The sequence below is a fragment of the Oreochromis aureus genome, linkage group 13 (assembly GCF_013358895.1).
Source record: "Oreochromis aureus strain Israel breed Guangdong linkage group 13, ZZ_aureus, whole genome shotgun sequence".
In the NCBI taxonomy this organism is placed as follows: domain Eukaryota; kingdom Metazoa; phylum Chordata; class Actinopteri; order Cichliformes; family Cichlidae; genus Oreochromis; species Oreochromis aureus.
In genome coordinates, this window is record NC_052954.1 from 4,379,694 (window position 1) to 4,406,993 (window position 27,300).

The 27,300-nt window shown below is 43.5% G+C and overlaps 1 protein-coding gene across 1 annotated transcript in view; it reads right to left on the reverse strand.

The window, feature by feature from the left end:
* LOC116318748 (ras and Rab interactor 2-like) overlaps positions 1-27,300 on the reverse strand; it is a 69,530-nt gene that overhangs the window by 8,748 nt on the left and 33,482 nt on the right. Inside the window, exons 5-8 of the mRNA XM_031737871.2 lie at positions 27,065-27,176; positions 24,544-24,616; positions 23,449-23,540; positions 727-2,337 (exon numbers count right to left, since the gene is read on the reverse strand). Of these exons, the coding sequence (XP_031593731.1) occupies positions 727-2,337; positions 23,449-23,540; positions 24,544-24,616; positions 27,065-27,176 (1,888 nt within the window). The remainder of the gene's footprint in view (positions 1-726; positions 2,338-23,448; positions 23,541-24,543; positions 24,617-27,064; positions 27,177-27,300) is intronic.

Here is a 27,300-nt window from a genome sequence, read left to right on the forward strand (position 1 = left end):
GAAGTGGGCTCCTTCCTCCACAGATAAAACCCTCTTTGTGCTCTGTGTTTACATGTTTCTGTCCAAGGTCTAATGTGGCCACTGAATCTTGGCCTAAATGATTCAGACTCTTCCGGCAGGTGTGTGTGTGTCAGTGAGACATTGTGTGCGTGTGTGTGTTTGTGTAGTTGTGTCTGGCTGTCCTCCTTCATAGTGCTTTAAAGACATTGTAAGATACAAAAAAGGATAAAAATAGTAAAAGGGCAGTAACAGAGAAATGCAAACATAATTATTGCTTCGACAGAGATTTGCATTCTGCTTCCAAAGTAGACACACAAAGCGTTTTCCCTTGTTCACTGCTAAAACACTGAAGTGAAACTGCTACATGTGCATTAATTGGAGTTAATGTGACTGTGATTTTCCACAACGATTAAGATTTCTGAATGTGTCACTTATTCACACTTCCTAAAACTAGTTACATTTATCTGCAGTTATGCAGGGAACTGACTACCTGCTGAGATCAGAAGCTTAAAAAGGTAGAAATGTTGCAACTGAGCAGAGCGGCTACGTCAGCAGAAATCTGAGAGGAGTGGAGCAAACTGTCTTTGGTGTAATTACTGTCATTAAAGCAACAAGCTGACTGACATTCTCCTCTGTGATGTTAGTATTGGAGGGTTGGAGCAATTTCTGGGAAAACACAGGTGAGAAAATAAAGCTCTGTGCTAAAATAAAAAGATGCAAACTCACCGATCTGGTCTTCTGGGATCAGGCTCTCGATGGGCGGCTCCATCTCAGAGCTCTGTCGAAGGTAGCTCTTCATCTGTGTGATAAACTGCCGGAGAGTCTGCAGCAGCTCCAGTCCGGAGTCGTATCCCTGCCACGCCTGGGTGCCCGCACCCTCGCCCATGTAGCTCAGATAGTCCTGCACCAAGGAGCCGAAGTACGAGCTCTTATCTCTGGACAGCTCCAGCACTTTACGGATCGCCCTCTTCTCAGGCGTGAGCAGCGAGTTGAAAACGCCACTCACTTTGCGCAAATGGCCTCGCAGGGCCTTCTGGAGGACCAGGGCACTGGCACTGGGGCGACGCTTTGTGCGGTGTCCAGGTGGCACCATGGTCAGGTCCTGGTCTTGATCCTGATCGCTCTCCAGGCTGACGCCATAGTCGGGTTCCTCTTCATCATCTTCATCCTCATCGTCGTCATCGTCCTCCATACTGCAGAAACCTCGGTGGGACGGTGGAATGGAGAGGGGGAGGTGGGTGTTGAAGTCAGCCTCAGTGGGGGGGCTAGGGTCATGCATAGGAGGCATAAAGAAAGCTGAGGACTGAGAGAAATCCAATGAGTCTGACGAGTCTGTGGAGAGGCTCATGTCACTGAGCCGCTGGCTGCCCCCGCTGCATTTGTCAACTGCTTCTTCCTCTCCTCTGCCCACCTCTTCATGCTCGACTGCTGTCACCACGGTGGAGTCTGGGGGACTGCAGGAGTTCTGGGAGCAGGGTAGAGCCTTTTGCCGGGATAGTTTGGCCGTGATGAGGGCCTTCTCAATGGTGTCGTCCTCCAGAGCTCGGTGACACTGAGCGTCCTCTAGACTGGATGTTGGTGAGGCTTTGGCTCGACGTGGAGATGAGGACAGAGATGGCAGAGAGAGGGGCAGTGATGGCCGGGGAATGGATATGGGTGAGCTGATGCTAAGTCTCTTAGGCGGAGAGGATGAGGGGCTGATACTTAGCGAGGAGCCAAGGCGAGAAAGGAGGCTGCTGCCTCGCTCCCTCTCCTCCACCTTCTCCTTGATCCAGGAGATCTTTTCGGGCATGCTGCGCTGCCGAACAGGAGGGGCTGTTTGCTGTGCTGTAAAGTGAGGTGGAGGTGGCCGAGGTGGTGGAAATCGTGTCACACTTTCTGGCCTGCCGACTTTGTGACTTGTTCTGGTTTGTAGCTCTGTGTTTCTGTCAGGGTTCTGCAGGTTTTCTTGCTGTGACTGGCTGCTGTGGCTGTGATATGAGCTGCAAACCTGGAGACCATCGGCACACGAGCCCTGAGCTTCCTTAATGCTGCCTTTTCTTTTGTCAGTTTCCTCTCTCGGGTCCTGCTTTGCTGTGTCGGGGCTGTTGGGAGCGAAGCTCTGATTATCATCTGGCTGGTGGACCTTTAGGAAGAGGGGGTTGATGAAGCACAGTGCTCCATTGGCTTGGCAACACTCAAGCTCAGATGGAGTGCGAGTTTCAAGCCGAGGGCATCCTGAGGCAGCTGTCGAGGACACTGGTCTCTGGGCAGGTGGGGGTGGTCTGTCTGGAGCTGCTGTCCCCGTCAATGACACTGAGCTCTTCCTCCTGCTGCACAATGGAACATCCCAGAAGCCTAAAAGGAAACAGCAAATGAAGAATCTTGTATTCATATTGTTTTTTTGGCAGTAACCATGAAATTTCTAAATTAAATATCAACATTGTGTCAACAATACTTGTATAATACCCTAAATAACTGCATATTGTTTTGTAAGGTTTTACAGACTTCCATACAACTTCATTATCTCAGATTATTTTTACCATGACCATAATCATAAAGTGATAGTGTGTTACTGTGATGGACCTGATCTGGTAAAACTAATCCCCAAGGCCATGAGCCCTATAACCTATAAACAAATTTATCAGAGTTGCCTTTTCACAGCTTTTCAGATAAAAACAGGACCAATTAGATTTCAAGTTCAGCCACAATTTGGCTTTCAGAAATTATGATCGTGGCGATCGTGGCTCAAGAGTTGGGAGTTCGCCTTGTAATCGGAAGGTTACCGGTTCGAGCCCCGGCTCGGACAGTCTCGGTCGTTGTGTCCTTGGGCAAGACACTTCACCCGTTGCCTACTGGTGGTGGTCAGAGGGCCCGGTGGCGCCAGTGTCCGCCTCTGTCAGTGCGCCCCAGGGTGGCTGTGGCTACAACGTAGCTTGCCATCACCTGTGTGTGAATGGGTGAATGACTGGATATGTAAAGCGCTTTGGGGTCCTTAGGGACTAGAAAAGCGCTATATAAATACAGGCCATTTACCATGAAAGCAGGAAAAAAAATGGGAAACATTCCCTATAAATCCTTTGTGTTTGCTTTTAATTCGAATCAGACTTCTTGTCCAAGGAAATCCTCTGTAGAAAGACATCAATAAATGCTTGAGTTATCAAGTTAATGAATAACCTTGTTAATTAACGGAGATTTTAATCACTGACTAAAAATAATAACTGCGTTTTGTCATAATCTAACAGCTAAAAGACAACAGAAGAAACATACGGCAAGGTGAGGGAGACTCATGAATTCAAATATTACAGTTTCACTGGTCTAGTATGATGTAATAATATTTTTCTGTAAGTAAGAAGTGTGAACTGTTTCACCCTCAAAAGCTTTGGAGGCATGAGTGCCACTAATATTGACTCATAATGGCCAAAATAATTCTGTTTAGATTTCATTGCAGTATTAGCGCAGCATTTAACAAAGAAAGCATCACCACCAAACTGCATCTGCTGAACAGTCCAATTCATATGTGATTTCCCTCAGTGAGGCTGTGTAAAACAGAATCAAGTAAAAATCCCACCACAATCAAACAGCTTCTCACTGCAGAATCAAGTTGGAATAAAGTAGAAGAGCTATTTACTGGGTGGTTATTTGTGGCTTTCAAAAGCAAAAAATATGCCAAGAAAATACACAGTCAGCTATTTTTTTTCCACAGTTTTACTGGGAGACGACACGTTTATAGATCCAACAGTTCAGCAAAGAGCATGAAAAAGCTCATCAGTGCTCCCATCAACTTCCAGTAAAAGTCCCGCTAAATAAAACAAATGCCAAAAACCTCTAAATGCTCCTTCATGCTGTCAGGAACTTTTCTCAACAGAGGAAAGAAAGAGAAAAATGGCACTAAACAATTTTAACACAACTCTTTGTTGAGCACTTGGAGTCTGAGTCATACCAGACAAACACACAGCAGAGGAAACAATAGCATATGAGAAATATTAGTGCCAGACACAGTGCAGCTCCTTTACACACAGCAGAGAAGAAACACAGTACTTACTGTGACCCAAAGCTGAATGGCACAGGCGAACTGTTGATGTCAGTCTAACTTTGTGTTTAGAGGACACAGCGTCTCTGCAGGCTGAAACTCTGCTGGTTTCTGTGGCTCGCTCGCACTCACTCTTTGTTATGACTCACTTGTGTTAATAAGGGTGTGGGCGGGCTGTTGGCACACTGTTCCCACCTCTCCTCTCCCCTTTCAGATGAAGCTGCGTGGCAAACCAAAACAAGTCCTTCCCCCCATTTCCGTCCTGCGCTGCTGATGTTTATTCTCTCTATAAGTAACCTTTACCTCTCAGAATTGCTGAAAAACTTCTTTGTACATTTGTTACAGTTGTGCTCAAAAGTTTAAACATACTGATGATGGGCATGAATGTCAGGATAATGTTGGGATTTTAATGATTTCTTTAAACTGCTCTTTTTCCAGGGTGGAATGATTGTACAGCATACATCTTTAATGATGCAAAATAAAAAGAAAAAACCCCAACAAAAACTGGCCATACAAGGTTGAATTTATTTTGGATTTTGGATCAAAGTCATACATACATCCCGAGAATATTTGTTTAAATTTCCCTTAGCAAGTTGCACCTTAATCATACACCTTCAGTAGCCACAAAGCTTCTGGCATAGTTCTGGCTAGATATAACCACTATTCTTGGCAGACTACATTGGTGGGTTCCCTGGTGCAGACCCAGCTTTTAATCATAGACTGCAATTTTTTTTTTTCAATAGGGGTTGAAGAAGTCCCAGACTGTCATCTTCAGATGAGAGAACACCAGTTAGCATGTTCAGGAATAACCCAGGAACCAGAGGTGGGACCAAGTCATTGTTTTGCAAGTCTCAAGTAAGTCCCAAGTCTTTATCCTCAAGTCACAAGTCAAGTCTCAAGTAAAGTCAAGCAAGTCAGAGTCAAGTCGCAAGTCAAGACAGACAACTTTCAAGTCAAGTCCCAAGTCCGAAACTTTGAATTTCAAGTCCTTTCAAGTCTTTTTTTTTTAACCCTCTGGGGTCCCGGGTATAATTGGCCGTTCTTGACTACTTTTGATTTTACTTCTATATTTCACTTTTAAAATATGTTTTCTTGCCTTGTTTGGTATCATTATTTACAGCACAACCTCAAATATCTGAAATTTGAGTTATTTTTTCATTTTGGTATACTATATTAGCACAGTTGATCTAAATTCAGACAAAAATTCAGAATCCGAGTAGAAAAAGTTATATTTTTTACATGTTTAACGAATCATTTTCATAACTTGAAATGCAAATAGAAATTGTACATTTCTAAAAATTATGCACAAGTTTTGCAAACAACAAAGTTATATGGTACTATTTACCTAAAATTGCAGCCAAGGCCTCAGGCGTTTTTATATAACCATTTAAATCTATTTACAGAACAATCAGGTGTGCTGCATCAAATAAGAAGGCACACAAATTATTTGTGCCAGTCCAAAAATGTAGTTTGTGTTCAGTATAAGACAGAGGAGAACCCCACAGGCCTAAACCCTGCAGGTCTGACAACTGGACGTGCAACAGTCCAGTTTTCTATGTGGAGACAGCGTTTACACTGGAATCTGCCTTTGATAGCTTTTTAGATCAAATATGAAATTCAGCAGTCTAACCGACACACAATACAAAACAATAACTACACAACAAACTAACTATAGCCTCCAAACACGCTAAACGTCACTAATGTCTCACATATGAAAACTCTCTCTCTCTTTCTTTTGCTCGCCCGCTTTCCGTCGCGGGTGTCACTCCTAAAACTTCCCTTCTCCTAAACAACCAAATGTCACATGTTGCCTTATCATTTTTTTGATTGGCTGACATGGTAAACTCTAACACCAATAGGGAAGGGGTGTTTTTCTTTTCTTTTTCACTGCAAGTGGAGAGCGTATGCTAGGCTGTCTGTAGAAAACGCCGCTTTTTGTCTAGCATCCCTGTTGAGAATAACCTTTGCAAATAAACAACAGCTAATAACAAGATCAAAATATTTTATTTGATGTATTGACATAAATGACAGAAGAAAAAGGCCATGTATAGCAGGACTACTCAATTACACACTAAGGTGGGCCAGATTTTCTAACCAAAAAAAAATTTCCCAGGCTCAGACATGCAAAAGTTAAACACGACCATACACTAATTGCAAATTAAACACAGTGATTTTGAATTGTGATGTGATGGTAAAATAAATATTTGTCAGTCTAAACTGGGTTAAATCTCCACGGGTTAATGATGGGGAGGAGACGGAGAGAGACTGAGTACAGCTACAGAACCCACTTTCTGAAACGGACCCTGCTCACCATTCACCGACAATTCTGAGCTAACAAGTTGCATGTTATTCTTGGATGCGCTTGCAGGACCGGATTTAAAATAGCATGACAAACACATCATACCTGTTAAAGCCAAACAGTATCATCAACGTAGCCCGAAGAACATTTGCTAATAAGATGAAGTTAGCTAAGTCAGCTACTTCATCGGAGCAAAAAAGAAAAAAAAAAAAAAAAAAAAGCACCACCTACCGTTCTTTATGCAACTTCAAATGTCGGACAAAGTCGGAAGTTGTTCCATCTCCGTCTGTGATTCTCTTCTTGCATGTTTTGCATATTGCATTTCGTTTTTTTGTTGACTACTTCGTAGTTTATGTACCCGAAAAGAAATTACTCTTGGAAGCATTTTTGGCTCGAGCGTTTTTGTTCTTGTTTTTTTCAAATCTGGTTAATTTGATTGGCTGTGCTACAGCCCACGCTCACATACATACGGAGTGTGGTAAGAATGAATGAATGAATAAAGTGAATTAATGGTCCGCACTTTTTATATAATATGTATGTTAAATTTTAGATTTGGGTAAAATATCAAGTCTTTTCAAGTAAACAGGTTGAAGTCCAATTCAAGTCCCAAGTCACTGGTGTAAAAGTCCAAGTCAAGTCACAAGTCTTACAACCTTTTTTCAAGTCAAGTCTAAAGTCTGACTCGAGTCCAAGTCATGTGACTCGAGTCCACACCTCTGCCAGGAACCAACAAGAACAACAGGTCTCCCACGAACTGGAAACTTCTGGAACATAAGTGTCACTGTCCACAGTGAAGTGAGTTTTATATCTCTATGGACTAAGAGGGTGGCGACCAAGAAAAAAGCCCCTGATGAAATTAGCAGATACCCACATGGACAAGCCAAAGGCCTTCTGGTGACCAGGTTGGTGTGGTCCCTGGCTGCTCCAAGCAAGATGCTAACCCCTGATACATCCATTAGATCGTGAGTGTGTGTTCATATTAGATAGAAAGCATGTTGTATAAACAACTTTGAGCGCTCAGGTAGGGTAGAAAAGCACTATATATGAACTAGTCTATTTAACTATGTTCCAACAATGACAATGTTTCATCCTTTGCAGCTGTTTTGATGTCAGTGGTACCTTTACCTTGCACAAAGTGGATGGACTAATGACAAAGAACTCTGTTCATATTTCCATGTTTCAATAAATTGCTGCACCCATTTTCACCTATGACTAGTAAAATAAAAACAACTGAGTGGAGGCTCAAAAGCTTTCCAGAGTACTGTGTTGAAAAGCAACTTCCACATATGAATGTTTTCTGTTTCAAAGATTTCACAACTTTCATCGCATTTTTACTTTGCATAAAACATTTACCTGCAATACACAGTAATGCATTCAGGTGTGTTCGCACGAGTATAAACAAAGCACAGTAAAGCTCTCCTGCACAGTGCGCACACACAGAGTCCAAGACAGGAATGTGGTTTGCTGTGGTTTTGTGTAAGAACTGGGAAATTGTGTGACATCATTTAGAGAGCTACGGCTGCCAAACTGGAGCCAGAAAAAAAAAGTCAGAGGGAGGAAGCGGTGGCTCTCCCAGTGCTGAGACTACTTCATCTTAACCAACTGGCAGATGAAACAAATTGCTCAATCAATGAACACGCCGCTTTCCATAAGAGTAGACCTGACTATCAGGCTGCACACCAGGATGTTGCCAGACTCTACAGTGTATTAGCAATATGCTGAGTTGATCCTAAGGATTACCATCAAGATCAGTGTTATTACTAACAGATCAGTAACAACCAATCAAAACCCAACGGATCTCTTAATGAGCTAAGTGATGGTTTAAAGCTCTGTTTTGACAGCTTGCAGTAAATATACAGGTACAAATTAGAATGTGTGACTCTCAGGTCAAATACTGAACATAAGAATTAGGGAAGCTCAGGCATTGATTAGTAAGTTATCATTCCCATTTTTAACATTCAGACAGAAGCTACTCACGCTCAGGAGGTGCTGACCATCCTTTTCACTTGTTAAATTAACTAAAACACTTGCAAGTAACATAATAGTGACACACTCTGAAGTCTGGTGTTGCCTGCTTTGCTAGTGCCTTGCTAATATCTACATAGAGCAGTTCATCAACAACGACAACCAAAAACACGTGTTTCAGATGCAAACCTGAGCAACAAATAGTTCATAACTGGATCTGACATTGACAGAGGCACAATATTAAAGAATATGGAGTCAGGGCCAAATAAACACGACAGGAATATAACTGATCAAAGGCTGAGAACCTGATGAGATCTACAAAAGAAAGGCAAATATTTTGTGATACAAGATTAGAAATGTTTTATTTATCTTTTATTTCTATACTAAGGAAATTACCTCTCCGTGAATCGCTACCTTATCGTGGTGGAGGGGTTTGTGTGTCACAGGGATCCCAGGGGCTATGTTGTCTGGGGGCTTTTGCCCCCTGGTAGGGTCTCCCATGGCAAATTGGTCCTGGGTGAGGGACCAGACAAAGAGCGATTCAGAAGACCCGTATGAAAAGAACATCGAGGGAACAGTTTACCCTGCCGGGATAGGGTTACGGGGCCCCGCCCTGGAGCCAGGCCCGGGAGGGTGCCCGAGGGCGGCGTCTGGTGGCGGGCCTTAGTCCATGGGGCCCGGCCGGGCACAGCCCGAAGAGGAGACATGGGCCCATCCTCCCGCAGGCCCACCACCCGCAGGAGGCGCCATAGGGGTCGGGTGCAATGTGTGTCGGGCGGCGGCCAGGAGCGGAGGCCCTGGCGGACCAATCCCGGCTGCCAAGACTGGCAATAGGGACATGGAATGTCACCTCTCTGGTGGGGAAGGAGCCTGAGTTAGTGCGTGAGGTTGAGAAGTACCGGCTAGATATAGTCGGGCTCACCTCACGCATGGCTTGGGCTCTGGAACTAGTCTCCTGAGAGGGGCTGGACTCTGTCTCAGTCTGGAGTTGCCCCTGGTGAGAGGCGGCGGGCTGGGGTGGGTATTCTAATATCCCCCCGGCTTGCTGCCGGTACGTTGGGGTTTTTCCCGGTGGATGAGAGGGTTTGTTCCCTGCGCCTCAGGGTCAGGGAACGGGTCCTGACTGTCATCTGCGCTTATGCGCCGAGTGGCAGTTCAGAGTACCCAGCCTTCTTAGAGTCCCTGGGGGTGCTGGAAGGTGCCCCACCTGGAGACTCTGTTGTCCTACTGGGAGACTTCAATGCTCACGTGGGTAACGACAGCGAGACCTGGAGGGGCGTGATTGGGAGGAACGGCCTCCCTGATCTGAACCCGAGTGGTGTTTTGTTATTGGACTTCTGTGCAAATCACAGTTTGGCCATAACGAACACCTTGTTCAAACATAAGAGTGTCCATAAGTGCACGTGGCACCAGGATGCTCTAGGCCGCAGGTCGATGATCGATTTTGTAATCGTATCACCAGACCTGCGACCATATGTTCTGGACACTCGGGTAAAGAGAGGGGCTGAGCTGTCAACTGATCACCACCTGGTGGTGAGTTGGATCAGGTGGCGGGGAGGACGCTGGACAGACCCGGTGCACCTAAGCGCGTAGTGAGGGTGTGCTGGGAACGTCTAGCAGAGGCCCCAGTCCGCGAGATCTTCAACGCACACCTCCGGCAGAGCTTCAACAACATTCCGAGGGAGACTGGGGACATTGAGTCCGAATGGACCATGTTCAGCGTCTCCATTGCCAAGCTGCTGCATTGAGCTGCGGCCGCAAGGTGGTTGGTGCCTGCCGTGGTGGTAATCCCCGAACCAAATGGTGGACACCAGAGGTGAAGGGAGCCACCAGGCTGAAGAAGGAGTCCTATCGGGCTTGGTTAGCCTGTGGGACTCCAGAGGCAGCTGACAGGTATCGACAGGCCAAGCGGAATGCGGCTCAGGCAGTGGCTGAAGCAAAACTCGGGTGTGGGAGGAGTTCGAGAGGCCATGGAAAAAGACTTTCGGACTGCCTCGAAGAGATTCTGGCAAACCGTCAGGCGTCTCAGGAGGGGAAAGCGGTGCTCTACCTGCACTGTGTATAGTGCTGGCGGTGCGCTGCTGACGTCGACTGAGAAAATTGTCAGGCGGTGGAAGGAATACTGAGGACCTCCTTAATCCCACTGACACGTCTTCCGAGGAGGAAGCAGAGTCTGGGGATGAGGGAATGACCCGCCAATTTCTGGGGTCGAGGTCACTGAGGCAGTTAAACAACTCCTCGGTGGCAGAGCCCCTGGTGTTGATGAGGTCCGCCCGAGTTCCTGAAGGCTCTGGACGTTGTAGGGCTGTCCTGGTTGACACGCCTCTACAATGTTGCGTGGAGATCAGGGGCAGTACCCTGGACTGGCAGACCGGGTGGTGGTCCCCATCTTTAAGAAGGGAGACCGGAGGGTGTGTTCCAACTATAGGGGATCACACTCCTCAGCCTCCCGGGAAAGTCTATGCCAGGGTGCTGGAAAGGAGAGTTCGTCCGTTAGTCGAACCTCGGATACAGGAGGAACAATGCGGTTTTTCGTCCTGGTCGCGAACACTGGACCAGCTCTTTATCCTCTCGAGGATACTTGAGGGTGCATGGGAGTTTGCCCAACCAGTCTACATGTGTTTTGTGGACTTGGAGAAGGCATTCGACCGTGTCCTCGGGGTGTCCTGTGGGAGGTGTTGCGGGAGTATGGGGTGTCTGGCCCACTGTTACGGGCCATTCGATCCCTATACAACCGTTATGAGAGTTTGGTTCGCATTGCCGGCAATAAGTCGGACTTGTTTCCGGTGGGTGATGGGCTCCGCCAGGCTGCCTTTGTCACCGATTCTGTTCATAATTTTTATGGACAGGATTTCTAGGCGCAGCCAAGTGGCGGAGGGCTTTCACTTGGTGGCCTCAGAATCTCATCTCTGCTTTTTGCGGATGATGTGGTTCTGATGGCTTCATCGGGTGGGGGCCTCCAGCTCGCACTGGAACGGTTCGCAGCCGAGTGTGAAGCAGCGGAATGAGGATCAGCACCTCCAAATCTGAGGCCATGGTTCTCAGCCGGAAAAGGGTGGAGTGCCCACTCCGGGTCGGGATGAGTTCCTGCCCCAAGTGGAGGAGTTCAAGTATCTCGGGGTCTTGTTCGCGAGTGATGGGAGAAGGAGCCGGAGATCGACAGACGGATTGGTGCTGCGGCTGCAGTGATGCGGACGCTGCACCGGTCCGTCGTGGTGAAGAGGGAGCTGAGTGTAAAAGCGAAGCTCTCAATTTACCGGTCGATCTACGTCCCGACCTCACCTATGGCCACGAGCTGTGGGTAGTGACCGAAAAGAACGAGATCGCGGGTACAAGCGGCAGAAATGAGCTTCCTCCGAAGGGTGGCTGGCCTCTCCCTTAGAGATAGGGTGAGAAGTTCGGCCATCCGGGAGGGGCTCAGAGTAGAGCCGCTGCTCCTCCACATCGAAAGGAGCCAGTTGAGGTGGTTCGGGCATCTGACAAGGATGCCCCTGGGCGCCTCCTGGGTGAGGTGTTCGGGCATGTCCCACCGGGAGGAGGCCCAGGGCAGACCCAGGACGCGCTGGAGAGATTATATCTCTCGGCTGGCCTGGGAACGCCTTGGTGTTCCCCCGGATGAGCTGGAGGAGGTGGCTGGGGAGAGGGAGGTCTGGGCTTCTCTGCTTAGGCTGCTGCCCCCGCGACCCGACTTCGGATAAAGCGGATGAGGATGGATGGATGGATGGACTAAGGAAATTATTTTGTTTACAACACTTGCAATGATGAAATAACAATTCAATGATGTTGTTTAAAGTGATGGTTTCCAAAGTTTTTTTGCAATGGAAACAATATTAAACAGATTAGAAAAAACCCCAAAACAATTTATGTTATTGAATTACTTACAGTGTTTAGAAAATTTCAACTTTACTAATATTAGCATAAATTAGGGTTAAATAATAATGTTAATGAGGCACTTGGACTGAGAAGTTTCATGTTAAACAAGTACTCACTGAGACCAAAACATCCATTCGTCTACTTAACTCTGAGGCTACGTCCACACGTACCCGGGTATTTTTGAAAACGCAGATTTTTCTATGCGTTTGCACCTTTCGTCCACACGTAAACGGCGTTTTCGGTCACTGAAAACGGAGATTTCTAAAAACGCCTGCCAGGGTGGATATTTTCGAAAACTCCGTTTTTGCATTTACGTGTGGACGAGGAAAACGGAGAAAACGCAGCGTCATAGGTGTGCGCCTTTTTGACGTCACACTGTGCGCCACGTTATTGTTTCGGTGAAATTAATTTCTACAATACTGTTACCGTTAATTGTACTCTCTGCAAAAAAAAAAAAAAAAAAAAAAAAAAAAAATTGTACTCTCTGCAGTGTTTAAATGCTTACATATACACACACAGGCCGTTTATCAATGCCCAAGTACGCGAGTACGTACTCGCCGAGAACGCACGGGAGTACGTACCCGCCGAGAACGCGAGCATGGACTCGCGATATGTACAATTGGAACACCTGCGTACGTGATGATGTCACAGGTCCGGAGTTTTTACTGCCGTCCCCTCCTAATTTAACTGAGTAACATGTTATGAAGCTTAACTGTAATCACAGCCAAACCGGTTTACTCAGGAACAAATAAAACACTGAAATAAACCAAACATTAACATTTAGAAGTGATCTAAGTGACTTATATATCATTTTTAACCTCAGTAGTGAAACCTCTATTAATAAAAATAGTGTACATGTACATACGTGTACATACCTTAATAAAAACAAGCAGGTGAGATGTTAGAACACTTTTATTTCTATTCTAGTGGACACTCAATACTATAGACAGCTGCTGGGGTTTCTTTAACCTGAGTAGTGAGAAGTCCATGGCGGGGGGGGGTTGAAAAGCGATGTGCCGGGAGTCCGCTGTTGAGTTTTGGACGAAATGCATTCTGGGATATATAGCTGTCCCAAGTCCACACCGATGCATGCTCGATAAAACGGGCGGATCGAGAACACATCCGGGACTTTTTCGCGTTCTCGGCTTGATGCGTACTTCAAATTGGAACAGTACTTGGTCTCCGACTGATGACGTATCACGAGTACACGAGAACGCAAGTACGCACAAGTACGCATATTGATAAACGCCCACAGTTACTGTCCCTCCACACATACGACTCGGTTCTGCTTCTATGCCCCATCTTTGTTTACTATTTCCCACCGAGTCTTCTAGACTTCTGATTGGCCAACATTTCTACACGGTTAGGAATATATCGCCACCTGTTGCTTTGGCATGTTCCTAGCAGCGTTTTCCTTCATTTCTGCGTTTACGTGTGGACGGGATTATTTTTAAAAACGAAAACGGAAAATCTCCGTTTTCAAAAATACCCGTGTACGTGTGGACGTAGCCTGAGCCCCTGCCCAGAACTCTGAATTGGCCAAGGGCTAACACATATTGATAGCAACCGTACACGCTCACGTTCACAACCACGAACAATTTCACTTACATCATGCGTGTCTTTGGACTCAATGTATGTTTTCACTTTCTACATTAGAAGTCATACAGTCATGGGGAGAACATGCAAACTTTGAGAGGGGTTTTCAACCAACTCAAACATGCTCCATGCAGTCCCCTGAAAACCCAACAGTACATTGCTCAATTGGTCAAATGCTGATTGGTTGACAAGCTAAACAGAACAGGAACGTGACAGTGGAGTTCAGTGCCAACAGAGAAGAGCGAAAAAAGATCAAAGATAGACTTCTATAAAGATCAGACCTCCCAATCAAAGAAGTTGTCCCCTTTTGGCTGTTAGAAAAAACCGAGGTCTACATTGGCTTTAGTTTTCAGACCTGCAAGACACGTCCTTTTATTTATTTATTTAGTTGGGTTTGTTTTTTTAATTTAAAGAGACTAATGCCCTAAGTGGAGTCTGCAAGGCACTAATGCTAGCTAATGTGAGAATCCATTAAAATATTCACGCCAACATTACATTTATGTAATTTATGGTCTTAGTTCTTTAAGTACTTTTTTTAAGATAGTTATTATGGTGCAAACTTGCAAACTTGAAAAATAAGTTATAGGAAAAACAAGAAGCAAAACATCAAAACGTAATCATTTCAAGACTAAATACAAAAACATATGATTGATCTTAAATGTTCCCCTCCTAATTTGTCAGCAAAACATCTGAGAATTATCAGCCAAATAAAAAAATCTGTCCACATGAAGTTTTTATTGGGCCACTTTTGGACCTAGCTGCCAAGCTAAACTTTAAGAACATTAAAAAAGTCAGTTACCTTACTAAAAAAACCTTCCCTACAACAGTGTTATGACAGGTGGAGCGCCACACAACATAGGTAACACGACACTGAAGACGTCACACTCAACAGTGATCTTTTCTCCTTTGTGAGTCAGTGGTGAAAGTAATACTCACAGAGTCTCACAAGCATACTTGTTCATATCAACGTCAGAAATGTCTCCTAGATCAACTATTCACTGTAGCTCCATTTCCTCTAGCAACACAAAGGCCACTATTGTGTCACTTCACCAAAAAGGCGCCCTTTTATGAATGAAAGACTGTGTGTGGGGGTTTGTAAATACAACAAGTCGCAAGTGTACGCACTTCAAGAAGAGGCAAGAATGTCATCAAATCATCGTGTCACACAGAAAACTAAATGTTGTAAGGGGTAACCTACCAGGGTTAGATTTATCCCTGCATACTTTACATGTTTAAAAAGCAAAACAAAATGACATAAAAAGGGTAATGTTTTTGATTTTTGTAACAATGGTTTTTTCTGTGTCCCTGGTTTGCTGAGACTTAGCCAAAAATCATCCCATGATAGTAAAAGGGGGGGTTGCACCACAACTAAAACGACTATCGCAATTATTTGTCACGATTATTCATTGAGTTTAGTGACAATAATGTTTGTCTTTCATGCTTTCACTTTTTCACAGGTGTTCATCTGTGATGTCTGTGTCCCTAAGAGGAAAAATATAAAAAAATAAGTTCACGTATGTAATCGTCTTAGTTGATATTAATCTAGTCACAGCACCAACCATGGCCTTCATGATTAGATATAGTGCAGTTTGAGGTTGATTTTTAGGCGGTTGATTAAGTTAGTTGTGTTTCTTGTGGTGACGATAACTCTACAGCACTGTTATAGGATATGATGATTGATTATATGATGGTGGTTATTTATGGTGGTCCAGGGAACAGCTGTGATTGGTACATTTAGACATGTCATTTAGGGAGCGCTTGACTTGCTCTTGTTTTGTGTTCCACTGGCAGATCATCCACTTTCAATATCATTTGATTGTGTTCATTAAATTGTGTTAAACTAAAATCATGACCAAGATTAAAATCAAATTAATTGTGCATCCCTAGTACTGGGTAAGGGATTGAGGCTGGTTGTTGCTGGTGATGACGTTGACCTCACACGATTAATTCATGAACATGAATAAAATCTTGTCCACAAACACAGGCGCTCTTGCCTGATTTAAACGAAGCTCAGTCGCTGTGATCTGGGTGTGGAAGAGGATTTTGTCCCTAAGAGTGATTCATTCAGCACCAGCATGCCAGTTAACTCTTCAAATACTGTGGAATGTGGTTGGGGTGGGCCTCAGGAGAGAAAAAAAATTTCCACGGGTTTTACACCCAATAAATGTGGGAAGAGGGAAAGCACAGTCTGCTGATGGAAGTCCACAAATCAGCATCATCAGTTTTCCATCCCAGCAGAGGTTAAGCACTTTCTTAGCGGCCTGGATTCGGCTAACATTCCAGGTGATGTAGATGAAGAGGATCTCTACGCTAAGGCTAAGGGTCAGTCTACTTCTGTGGCTTATTCATGGATCGGGGTTTTGTTACACCTTTCGACCTTTTGGTTGAGATTTGAGGGGGGGGGGAGGGGGCGTGAGGAGGGACGCCATTATGGGATTTTTGAGTGCTAAGGACCAACGATTTCATGATTTTTTTGCGTTTGGTTTTTCCCAACTGTTCTTGTTTTTTGGTTGTTTTTTTGTGTTTGGTTGTTTTTCTTTGTTTATTTTGTTTTGTTTTGCTGTTTGTTTCGATGTTATGGTGCCAACTGTTCCGTACAGACCTATTTTCTGGACCACTGGGTTGTTTCATCTAACTGGCTTTAAGGTTTGCTATATATTGCTAATCTGTACAATAATTTGGCTCGCGTGGCGACATGGAGTTATGTAAAATAGTGTCGTGGAATATAGCGGGTTGTCAAAATGTTATTAAAAGGAAGAAAATCCTCACATACTTGAAGCAAAAAAAGACAGATATAGCCCTGATTCAGGAGACCCATCTCGATGAGGTGGAATCATTAAAGCTTAAAAGAGATTGGGTGGCTCAAGTCTATTTTAGTGCATTTTCTGCTAGAAAAAGAGGGGTGGTCATATTGATCAGAAGAAATTTGGATTTTCAGGTATTTAAGCATTATACAGATCAGGAGGGTAGATGGGTGGTCTTGGATGCATGTTTACAGGGGCGGAAAGTGACATTGGTCAACATATATGCCCCCAATTCTCCTCAGCCACAATTTTTTCACGAAGTCTGTAACACTGTGCAGACTATTGGTAATACAAATATTGTAATTGGGGGGGATTTTAACCGGGTCAGGGATGTATTTTTGGATAAATCCTCCCATCCTGGACTAAGTAAGGACCCTGTAAATGCTGTGGTGGACGTGATGTCAGAGGAACTGAGCCTGGTAGATATATGGAGACTTCATCCTCAAGAAAGAGACTATACTTTTTTATCGCATCCTCACTCAACCTACTCTAGGATAGATTACTTCTTGGTGTCTCGCTCTCTGGTGAGTCAAACTATTGGGTCCTCTATTGGTAATATTGCTGTAACGGATCATGCTCCTATTGACCTTGTTTTTTCTGGTAATGATAATATTAAACCATCACCTAGGTGGCGTCTGAATAACTCATTATTGAAGAATAAGGGTCATTGTGAATGTATAAGGGAAATGATGAAGGAGTTTTGGTTGTACAATGAGGGCTCTATTGACGATGTTGGAATGACCTGGGATGCTTTTAAGGCCTACCTGAGGGGGCGCCTTATCCAGTATTGCTCCTTGATTAAAAAAGCTGAGAGGGACAAGCTGATGAAGCTGGAACAGGAAGTTAAGCAGGCAATTGGTAGTCTTAGATTGGGCAAATCTCCAGGTAACGATGGATTTCCATCAGATTTTTACAAGGTGTTTGTGGGCGAATTAGCTCCAAGACTATTGTCGGTATATCAAGATGCGTTTCAAAGGGGGAGATTACCACTTAGTATGCGATCGGCAGTGATCACGTTATTACATAAAAAAGGGAAAGACCCACAAAGATTATTTCCAAGATACTAGCTTTGAGGCTTGAGAAGGTTCTTCCTTGTTTGGTGCATAGGGATCAGGTCGGTTTTGTGAAAAACAGAAGTTCTGCAGATAACTTACGTAGGATATTGCATATATTCTGGAAGAGCAGGAACAATTTAGATCCTGTCGTCGCCTTCTCCTTAGATGCACAGAAGGCCTTGGATAAAGTTGAGTATCCCTTTCTGTTTTATACGTTGAAGAGATTCGGTTTTGGTCCCATTTTCAGGCAGTGGATTCAGGTGGTATACACAGATCCAACGGCTACAGTTACTACCAATGGGATAATGTCACCCTCCTTTTCGTTAAGTCGGGGCACTAGACAAGGTTCACCCTTATCACCTCTCATTTTCGCCCTGTTTTTGGAGCCTCTGGCTATTGCACTACGTGAATGTAAGCAAATCAGAGGGGTGGATATGGGTCAAGAAGAACATAAAACTTTTTTGTATGCAGATGACATTTTATTGATTTCAAGTAACCCAGAACAGGCCGTTCCTGCAATCTCCTCAATTATTGATTCCTTCTCTGTAATCTCTGGCTACACCATAAATTGGTCTAAGTCCGAAGCTATGCCCATTTCTAAATTGTGTCCTCCAGCCATTAGGAGCTCATGGCAGTTCAAGTGGATGCCCGAGGGTTTGACCTACTTGGGGATTAAATTAACCCCTGGTTTAGATAACATAATGCAAGTAAATATCTCCCCAGTGATTCAAAACATTCGTCCGCTTTTGCAGAATTGGGTTAAAATAAATCTGTCCCTTCTGGGCAGAATTAACTTGGTAAAGATGATTATTGCTCCTAAATTCCAGTACTTTCTCCACATGTTACCTATAGCAGTCCCACATAACTTGCTAAAGCTTTATAATACATGTGTGGAGCAGGGGCGATTCTAGGATCAGAGCTTTGGGGGTGCTGAGCACCCAGAGAGCTGCCCATCCAGGCAAGGTAAACTTTACTCGTCACGATGAGACTTCTTCCCTGTCTCTGTCAGTCCCTGCATCCTTAAATGTCTCCAGTTGTCCCGAGTTCCCTCTGACTGTCTCGTTGGTGCATTTAAACCTGTTCCTCCCTGTCCTCAAATGTCTGTTGTCTTCATCTCCATTATCAGTCATCATAATTTTACCATCTCTATGCAAGTCTGCAAATTTCTTTATTAAATCATAAGATTCTTAAATTCATCAAGTCTCTCTGTGCCTGGGTCCTCGTCACAAAACATGACATCACTGTTTTGTACATTTTAACACAATTTAATCCCCACATTTGTGAAAGAAAAGCAAAACACTTTTTTGAAAAGTTTGTAACAAAACCATCAAATCTGATAAAGGTTATTTAAATGCTGCTAAAGTCGACTACTGCTAAAGAAGAATGGATTGGAATTTGAAAAAAAAAAAACATATCCTAACCTTAATTACTGCGGAAGAATAATGAATGACGCTCATAGTGAGTAAAAAGTAAACTGAGTGCATTTTTTGGACAGAGATTCACTTTTAAAGTGTATGTATAATATAATACAGATACATAAAAAATACACTCCAAAAATAGAAGAGTCCTTGAAATGTACAAAATATTATTAAAAAATTTGAAAAATTGAGACACCTTGGCCTATGGTACAATGTATACAATGTATGAAAAGATCTTTAGCGCAGATACTACTATGGCCCTGCAGATTTTTTCTTTTCTTTTAACCTATGTGCCTCACCTTGAGGTTGGCAAATCTGTCTATCACATTTTGGTGGTTAAGTCTTTCAAGCATCTCTTTCTCAACTGACATCACAGCCAGGTGCTGGAGTCTGCTTTGACCCATGGTACTTCTCAGCCAGGTATGGAGCTGACTCAAGACACTAAAAGACCTTTCACAGCTACAGCTGCTAACTGGGTTTGGTAGGGCAACCTGAATAACAGTTTTCAGTGTGGGGAAGATCCGACTATCCAGAATATTGTACAATGTTAACATATCTGGAATGGCACCAGCCTCACTCTTGAGCTTCAAAACGTTTTTGGCAACCGTGACTTCCTCTGACTGAAGTTCAATATGGTAATGCAGTGCCAGGGCTGACAACCCAGTTTGTTTTGCAGATTCTGTATAGCAGCTTTAATATAGGGAGAACACAACTTCCAGATTGTATGAATAAAATTAGTTGGGGTTTTTTCTTTGCCAGTTTAACAGTTTCTGTTTTGCCTGTTAGTATTCCCTGTCTGTTTTCTTACCTGGTTCTTCCTGACCTTGTACTTTCTCCTCATGTTCCCCTCTTCCTCTCTCCCTCTTTGGACTGACAATCACACACAAATAGATTGTATTCAATTAGATTAAATAAAATACTATTAAGATCACTAATAAAAAGTCCTCTCTCAGTGTACTTTCAACCAAAAGGCAAATAACCAAACCACATGTACATCTAATAAAGGATATAAATACTGAAACACTGATCCAACATTATCCTTTATTGATGGATCATTTGATCCTACACTTTTACCTGAATGTGGCTCCTTTTTTTGAAAAAACTTCCTCATATCCATTATGAACCTGGCTATCTCTCTGTACACACAGACACACACACACACAACAGGAGTTATAAGGTTAATGGGCATCCAGTCAGTTAGCTAGTTAGTACCTTGGGTTTAATATCGGCACATGCACATATGACAAAATAACCAGTTTCTCTCATTTACATTTCAAACAGGACAGTGGTAACAACAGCAGGCTACGGACAATGTTAAGTTTTAGATTTTAAATAGGCTATATAAATTTCAATGGGAGCAACAGGACAATCAAATATCGCTGATTTTACTACAGAGTAGGACGGATTATAGGGTAGCAAACATAGTCAGGAAACACGTTTTCAACACTGCAGGTTACCTGGGTGTAATGTTTTTCAGCTAAAAAGAAACATGGCCTGACTCCTACCTAACTATATAAAGAGTAACTGAAGGTTAAATGCAGCTAATATGTCCTGTTTTAAGGCAGGCGCTTCCACGTCCGCTCCGCTGCGTCTCAGCCACCATTGCTCTGGCAGCAACGGAGCTAGAGCCAGAGTAGGGGAAAGACGAGCTGGAACAAACCATTTTCGGAGGAGGGAGGGGTTATCTATACTTTTGTTGTTAAAATGTTCCATCTCAATTACGTACTGTATGCTTTTTATATTTTTAGTAGTGTGTCCCACAAACAGCAAATATTGTCAAAAAAAGTAAGAAATCTTTGGGGGTGCTTTGATTCATTTTGGGGGTGCTTCAGCACCCCCAAAAATGGGCTAAAATCGCCCCTGGTGTGGAGGGTTTTGTGTGGGCAGGCAAAAAACCATCTTTTAATCGGTCCAAACTATATGCTGCTAAAGATAGTGGCGGGTTGGCAATGTCCAAGATGGTCTGGTATCACTATGCTTTCTCCCTTTCTCCCTCTCTCAGTTAGATAAGATCACCCACCGGAGAAGCCATCATGCGTTGCGATTGAGGAAAGTCTTGTGGCTCCCTCGTCTTTAGAGGCCTTCCTCACTCAGAGGGGAAGACCAGTACCATCTAAAGATCCAGTATTGGCTTTCATACAAGAGACCTGGTTTAGAGCTCACCAATTTATCAATACTAGCCCCTATCTTACCTCTAGAGCCTCTATCTGGTATAATAAGAAAATATTAATTGGTAAGAAACCGGTCAGGTGGGAGGCTTGGGCTAGGGCAGGTATCAATCAGGTGGGGGATTTATTTGGGCAGACTGGCATGAAATCATTTCCAGAAATCAGACGAGAATTTAATCTGGATCCAAGGGAAATTTGGAGTTTTTTTTCAAATTAGACACTGTATTAAAGCCATTTTGATTAATAACCCAGACCCTCCATCTAGTATTCAGGAGGTGTTTGCAGCTCCTGGCATTAATAGAATCAGGGCATCCAAATTCTACGGGATCTTCAGAGAGGCGCACTCTCCCAATTTGGGGGGGCTGAGCCAGTGCTGGGAGAAGGATCTGGGAATTCAGATTTTAGAGGACAGTTGGAAGAAGCTGGTTTCATCATGGTATGTTTGCTCACCTGAAACACAGTCTCAACTTATCCAATACAAGTTGCTCCACAGAAATTACTAGACTCCCAGTAAATTAGGCAGGCTGAAGCTTGTTGATAATGACACCTGTTGGAAATGTCCGGAGGAAGCCGGGACCCTAGTTCATATGTTGTATGCATGCTGGAAAAATTATTATTTGTGGGACGGGATCATTAACTTGGTGAATGATATTTTTAAACTTAATCTTTCTAAGTCTCCAGCTGTGTGTGTCCTGGGTCTGTTACCTGACAACAGTATCCTCTCCAGAAGACAGAGACTATGGATGCGTCTAGCTTTTATAACAGGATGCACGATAATACTGAGGGGCTGGAAGTCATCCAGCCCCTGTTCTCTCAGGGAATGGACTGAACAAATGTCCAAGATGGCATTATATGAACAGGTTATGTACAGAATTAAGGGGAGAGAAGATATTTTTGAGCAGGTCTGGGGTCCTTTTTTGTTTTACATCGACAATGTCTCTTAGATAATGTGATAAGTGTTGTTTTTTGGGGGGGTTTGGTGTTTGTTTTGTTATTTTGTTTTTCATGTGTCGTTGGTATCTTTGATGTTGTTCTTTTTCTTTGAAAGCCAGTAGAGGGAAGAAATTGGTTAATGTAATCAGTGGTCAAGGTTGTGTTTTGTTTTTAGGCACCAGGGTGTTTTGCCCCTTTTGCTTTTGTTTTTGCTGGTGTTTCCCAGGAGGCGGTTTCTTATTTTGTTTCTCCTGGTTTTTTTTGTTTGTTTGTTTGTTTTTGTTTTGGGGTGTTTTCTTCCTTTTGGCTTTCTTTAGTTATTGTTAGCCCTTATTTGTTTGCTGCTGTTAAGAAACGGACAGAGAACTGACAATATGATTACTCCTGTTGTATATCTGTTAATGTTTCTGTCCATCCAAAACATGAATAAAAAAAAAAGGAAGTCCACAAGTCAGTTTGAACAAAGAAAACCTCTAAAACTGAGCAATTATTAATTACGTCTTGATGCATGCTCAATCATTCAGGTAAGTAAATCTCCAAAAGTTGATTCTGTTCATCTGGACGTAGCGTTTTAGTGGGAGAAACGTTTCTCCCACTGAAAACGCTATGTCCAGATGAACAGAATCAACTTTTGGAGAATCATTAATTACTTCCAAATCACTGCAGATGACTGAATGGAGAAGAATAGCAATTGGCCATCAACAGCGCTCAGCAACAATTTACTTCCATACTTGCAGTATATACTGCATTCCTTAGACTTTCATAGAATACATAGCTCTATAAGCTTCCAAATTACTTAGTGAATAAACAACCAACTATCACTGAGAGTCACACTGAACACAGATGTTACGCAGACATTATTGGGGGCGATCGTGGCTCAAGAGTTGGGAGTTCGCCTTGTAATCGGAAGGTTACCGGTTCGAGCCCCGGCTCGGACAGTCTCGGTCGTTGTGTCCTTGGGCAAGACACTTCACCCATTGCCTAGTGGTGGTGGTCAGAGGGCCCGGTGGCGCCAGTGACGGCAGCCTCGCCTCTGTCAGTGCGCCCCAGGGTGGCTGTGGCTACAACGTAGCTTGCCATCACCGCCATCAGTGTGTGAATGTGTGTGTGAATGGGTGAATGACTGGATATGTAAAGCGCTTTGGGGTCCTTAGGGACCAGAAAAGCGCTATATATAAATACAGGCCATTTACCATTTATTTTCAAAATGGCCTCAACATTTAAAGTTTACATGTAGCCAAAAAATGTAATATTTATTTCTCTCTGCAGTTTGAGTTCCCCAACTTGACCATTAATACACTCTACATATAAATAAGTGAACAAACCTGCACCAAGCTTAGCAACTTCCTCAAGATCAGAAAAAGTTCTGGCTGAAGCGATGGCCTCCGGGAGCTTCAGAGTAAATGGCAACACATCCCTGAGAAACAGAGAAAAGGACCAATGAAAGGGAGAACACGGAGGAAAAGCGGTTTGATTTAAAAAGCTACTTGTGTTAGTCACCATGCTGAAAAAGCCGTGGCTCAGCTTGAGTGTGCGATGGTGGCTAAGGTGTGGGTTCAACCACAGAGCTGTGGAGGATAATACATGCATGCTGCTCTCCTACCTCTGGGACTTTACCAAAACATTTCAAAGATTTTACAGTTTTCGTCATACAAGCATGTGTGAACAACAGTAAACGTAAGTTTATGGTATTGATGTCACGGTGAACCCCAGACACACTGGGGCAGTGGAGGATATACATTTTTGATCCCCTGTTGAATTCATCATTTTAACAACTTACAAAGAAATAGGTGGTCTGTAATTTGAATAGTAGGTTTTATTTTAATACCTGACCCCTGTGCAGAGCAGGCAATAGATAGGTCAATACGTATCAGAACAACCCCATAACAGTGCATAAGCATTTTACCCATATTATGAACTGCTAGCAGATTGTGAATACAAGCTGTGGAAGTTTTGAGTTTATTTGTCAGATGCAGGGTTAGGAGCTCAGTGTTTCAAGGCGGGCTCAGACTGGAGCCGCTGCTTCTCCATATCAAAAGAAGCCAGCAGAGGTGGTTTGGGAGTCTGACAAAAATGCCACCTAGATGAGGTATTTCAGACATATCCAGACACAAGGAGACCACGGGGAAGCCCAGGACACACCGGAATGATTGTGTGTCTTGGCTGACTCGGGACTGTGACTGGGTCAGTATCCCCTCAGAAGAGCTGGAGGCAATTAGGGCTCCGGCACAGTGTGAGGTCTGCTTATTCTGACCCAGATTAGTTGTAGAATATGGACAGATGACTAGTTCTTCTTTCTTGGGTTTTGTGATGATAGTTTTTAAATAACAGAAACAGAAGCAGTAGATAGGTGCTTTAAAGCTAACAGCTGAAATATGAATGTCTAACAGTTTGCAATAATGATGGTGTGGTGATTTTACCTGCTGATGCAGCAGAAGGCCATGAGGCGGAAAAGGTCTGCAAAGCTCAGTCCTGATCCCTCTAGAGAGAAAGCTGTAGGAAAACAGAAGCACACGATCAGTTCAAGCATTGGAAAAAGACGGCTGAGTCTTTTTAAAACGGTTTTCAGCAGCAAAGGCCAATGAGGCAATGTAAAACATTCAAATGTCAGAGCCAAGTTTTAAGGCAGTGCATGCAAAGTGTGGTTCAATTCTGCTTTATAGTCCCTTAATTCAAAGGAATCCCCCACAAGGTCATAAACTATATACAAACAACACCAACGAGAATGACAGTGGTGTGACCACTTTTCCTCGACTTACTGACTCATTAGTTTGTAAAAGAACACCATGCTAGAAAACAAAGAAGGAAATCCTTAGCACGCATGTTGTCGGTAATACACGAATCAAGAAGGCTGTTTGCTCACAACTTGACACACAGTTAACGCTCCTGGCACTGAACTAAACATGACCAAGATCTTCGAATGGTGAACGCGTTAAACTCTGAGAAGAATGTAGTAAGACAAAGACAACATCATATTCAGTCTTGGAAAAGAAGGAAAGTGGGTTAAAATCAAACCTGCTGACATGGCAGCACACCAATAATGTACAAGTCTCTTTTTTCTAGGACTTCAAATCTTCCTTCAGTCATTTCACTTTTACTTGTTGAAATATTGATTTTAGCACACGGACATGAAAAGTCCCTTATTTTGTAGCAGCATCAGATTGGTCCAGATTTGATCAAATTGACATTGGTTTGACTTTCCACTGAACACTTAATATCCAGTCATTTCCACCTATGGCATCAGCTATCAGGAGCCCTTATTATTACCTGTCTGCTACTTTTGGGACAGATCATTGACAGTTTAAACTTTTTCCTTCAGCCAAAGCGCCTGTATGCTGCCACGTGGCCAGTCAGCCTTCACTCTTACTGGCGCCAACTTGATTTCTTTTATCTGGCACTTCAATTCACAGCAATGACAGCAGGCCTGGTACCACATTCCCACATCACCCATCACAGGATACCTGCCCAAATACCTTTATCAAAGTCCATTAATCACAATTCTCTGTTAAAGAGCACAGGTTCAAACAGGCCACAGAACAGACTTGTTATTGACTTACAGAGAAAATGATTCACATCGAAGAAATCCCTCCCAGGTAGAATGCTCCTGTTAATGTTTTAAACTGTTATTGCAACACCTGCAGCTTTGCTTGCCAAATGTTTATCACCGCTCAATCAAAGGCCAGCTCTTCATGCAGTGGACAATGTGGCTGAGGTGAGCTTAGAGTCACACCAGGGGGAAAATACCACTAATGGTTACTTAAAAAAAAAGCAGTTCCAGACAGCAGTGTAAGGGTAAAGTGGAAAAAAACTCCAAAACTGGGCAAGTTTTGGAAGTATGCACGTGCTGCTCGGGGGGTGAATCCAGTCCTTTTTCTGTTTGCATTTCCTTGGATGGTTGCACTGTTATCATAATATTGGGACAAATATATAAATACATTTCATATCTCTCTCTCTCTTCAAAATAAAACCCCACTTTAAACAAGTGAAACATAAACGATTCGGCTTACATTCTCAGTCACTCTAAAATTTGTCCTCCAGATTATTGCAGAATGTCTCTATGCATGTCAGCTTAAGAAAAGACACTTTAAAGGAACAGGAAAGTGATCTTTAAAAATCAGTTCTTATAAAACAGTAACTCATTATTACTGCTGCAAAATACAGATCACTGAGAGTATTGGAAATGCTTAGTAGAAGACTTTCTGTCTCACTGTGCTCATTGTTTTCTCTGCAGGTGCAAAGAGAGACGTCACTGTCTCTTTAGTTTAGCAGGGCTGAGATTCACACTCAGCACATTCTGTTGCTGGGTAAGCATTTGGAAATTCCAGGTCGATGCAGACAGAAACTGATGGCAACAGACAGGTACAAGAAGTAGACTGTATGCATTCTGGAAGTCTGGAAAATCCCACTTTTTATGTGGCTGAAAATGCAACACTAACACACTAATTCAGAGTGACAGAGGAGGAACAAGTGATCACAGAAAAGAAGAGAAACAAACAATATATGAAAGCCTGTGACATATTTTGAAGAGATAAGTATTAGAGTTTTACTACAGGCTTGTCTGCTATTGCCGAGCTCATCTCTGATGACGGCTCTGCTGTGAACGCACAGCACTGCGGTCCTGTGTGGAAACTTGGCAGCTGGAAAGTGCTCTTGTGTTCATCTTCGACCCGAGTCTCTGTGGTTTATAGTGTTGTTTAGGCCTGGGATTCTTTTTTCAATTTTAGATTTAGGCCTTCAGCCTTCAGGAATACTGATACTGTCTGTCTACTCAAATAGCTGGTTATGAGACAGGTGTAAGTCATGAGGTATGTTGTCACCAAAAACATCTAAACAAGTTGGGTTTCTGTTCAGTAATGGACGGCGATAATGATGCTGATGCTGGTGACTGACAGCTTCGTGTACTTCAGTGGTTAAAAATAGCAGAGAAAAACAAACACTTACTGTACTGGCTCTCCTTTACGGGGAAATCTTTGACAGGAACGCTCGAGTCTTTATCCATGCGTAGAGATATGACTTTTTTCTGCAGGCTGGCTGATTTCCTCACCACAAATGTCTATCGGTAAGAAAAGAGAACACATCCAGTTAACCCATCCATCCATCCATCCATCTTCATCCGCTTTATCCGAGGTCGGGTCGCGGGGGCAGCAGCCTAAGCAGAGAAGCACAGACCTCCCTCT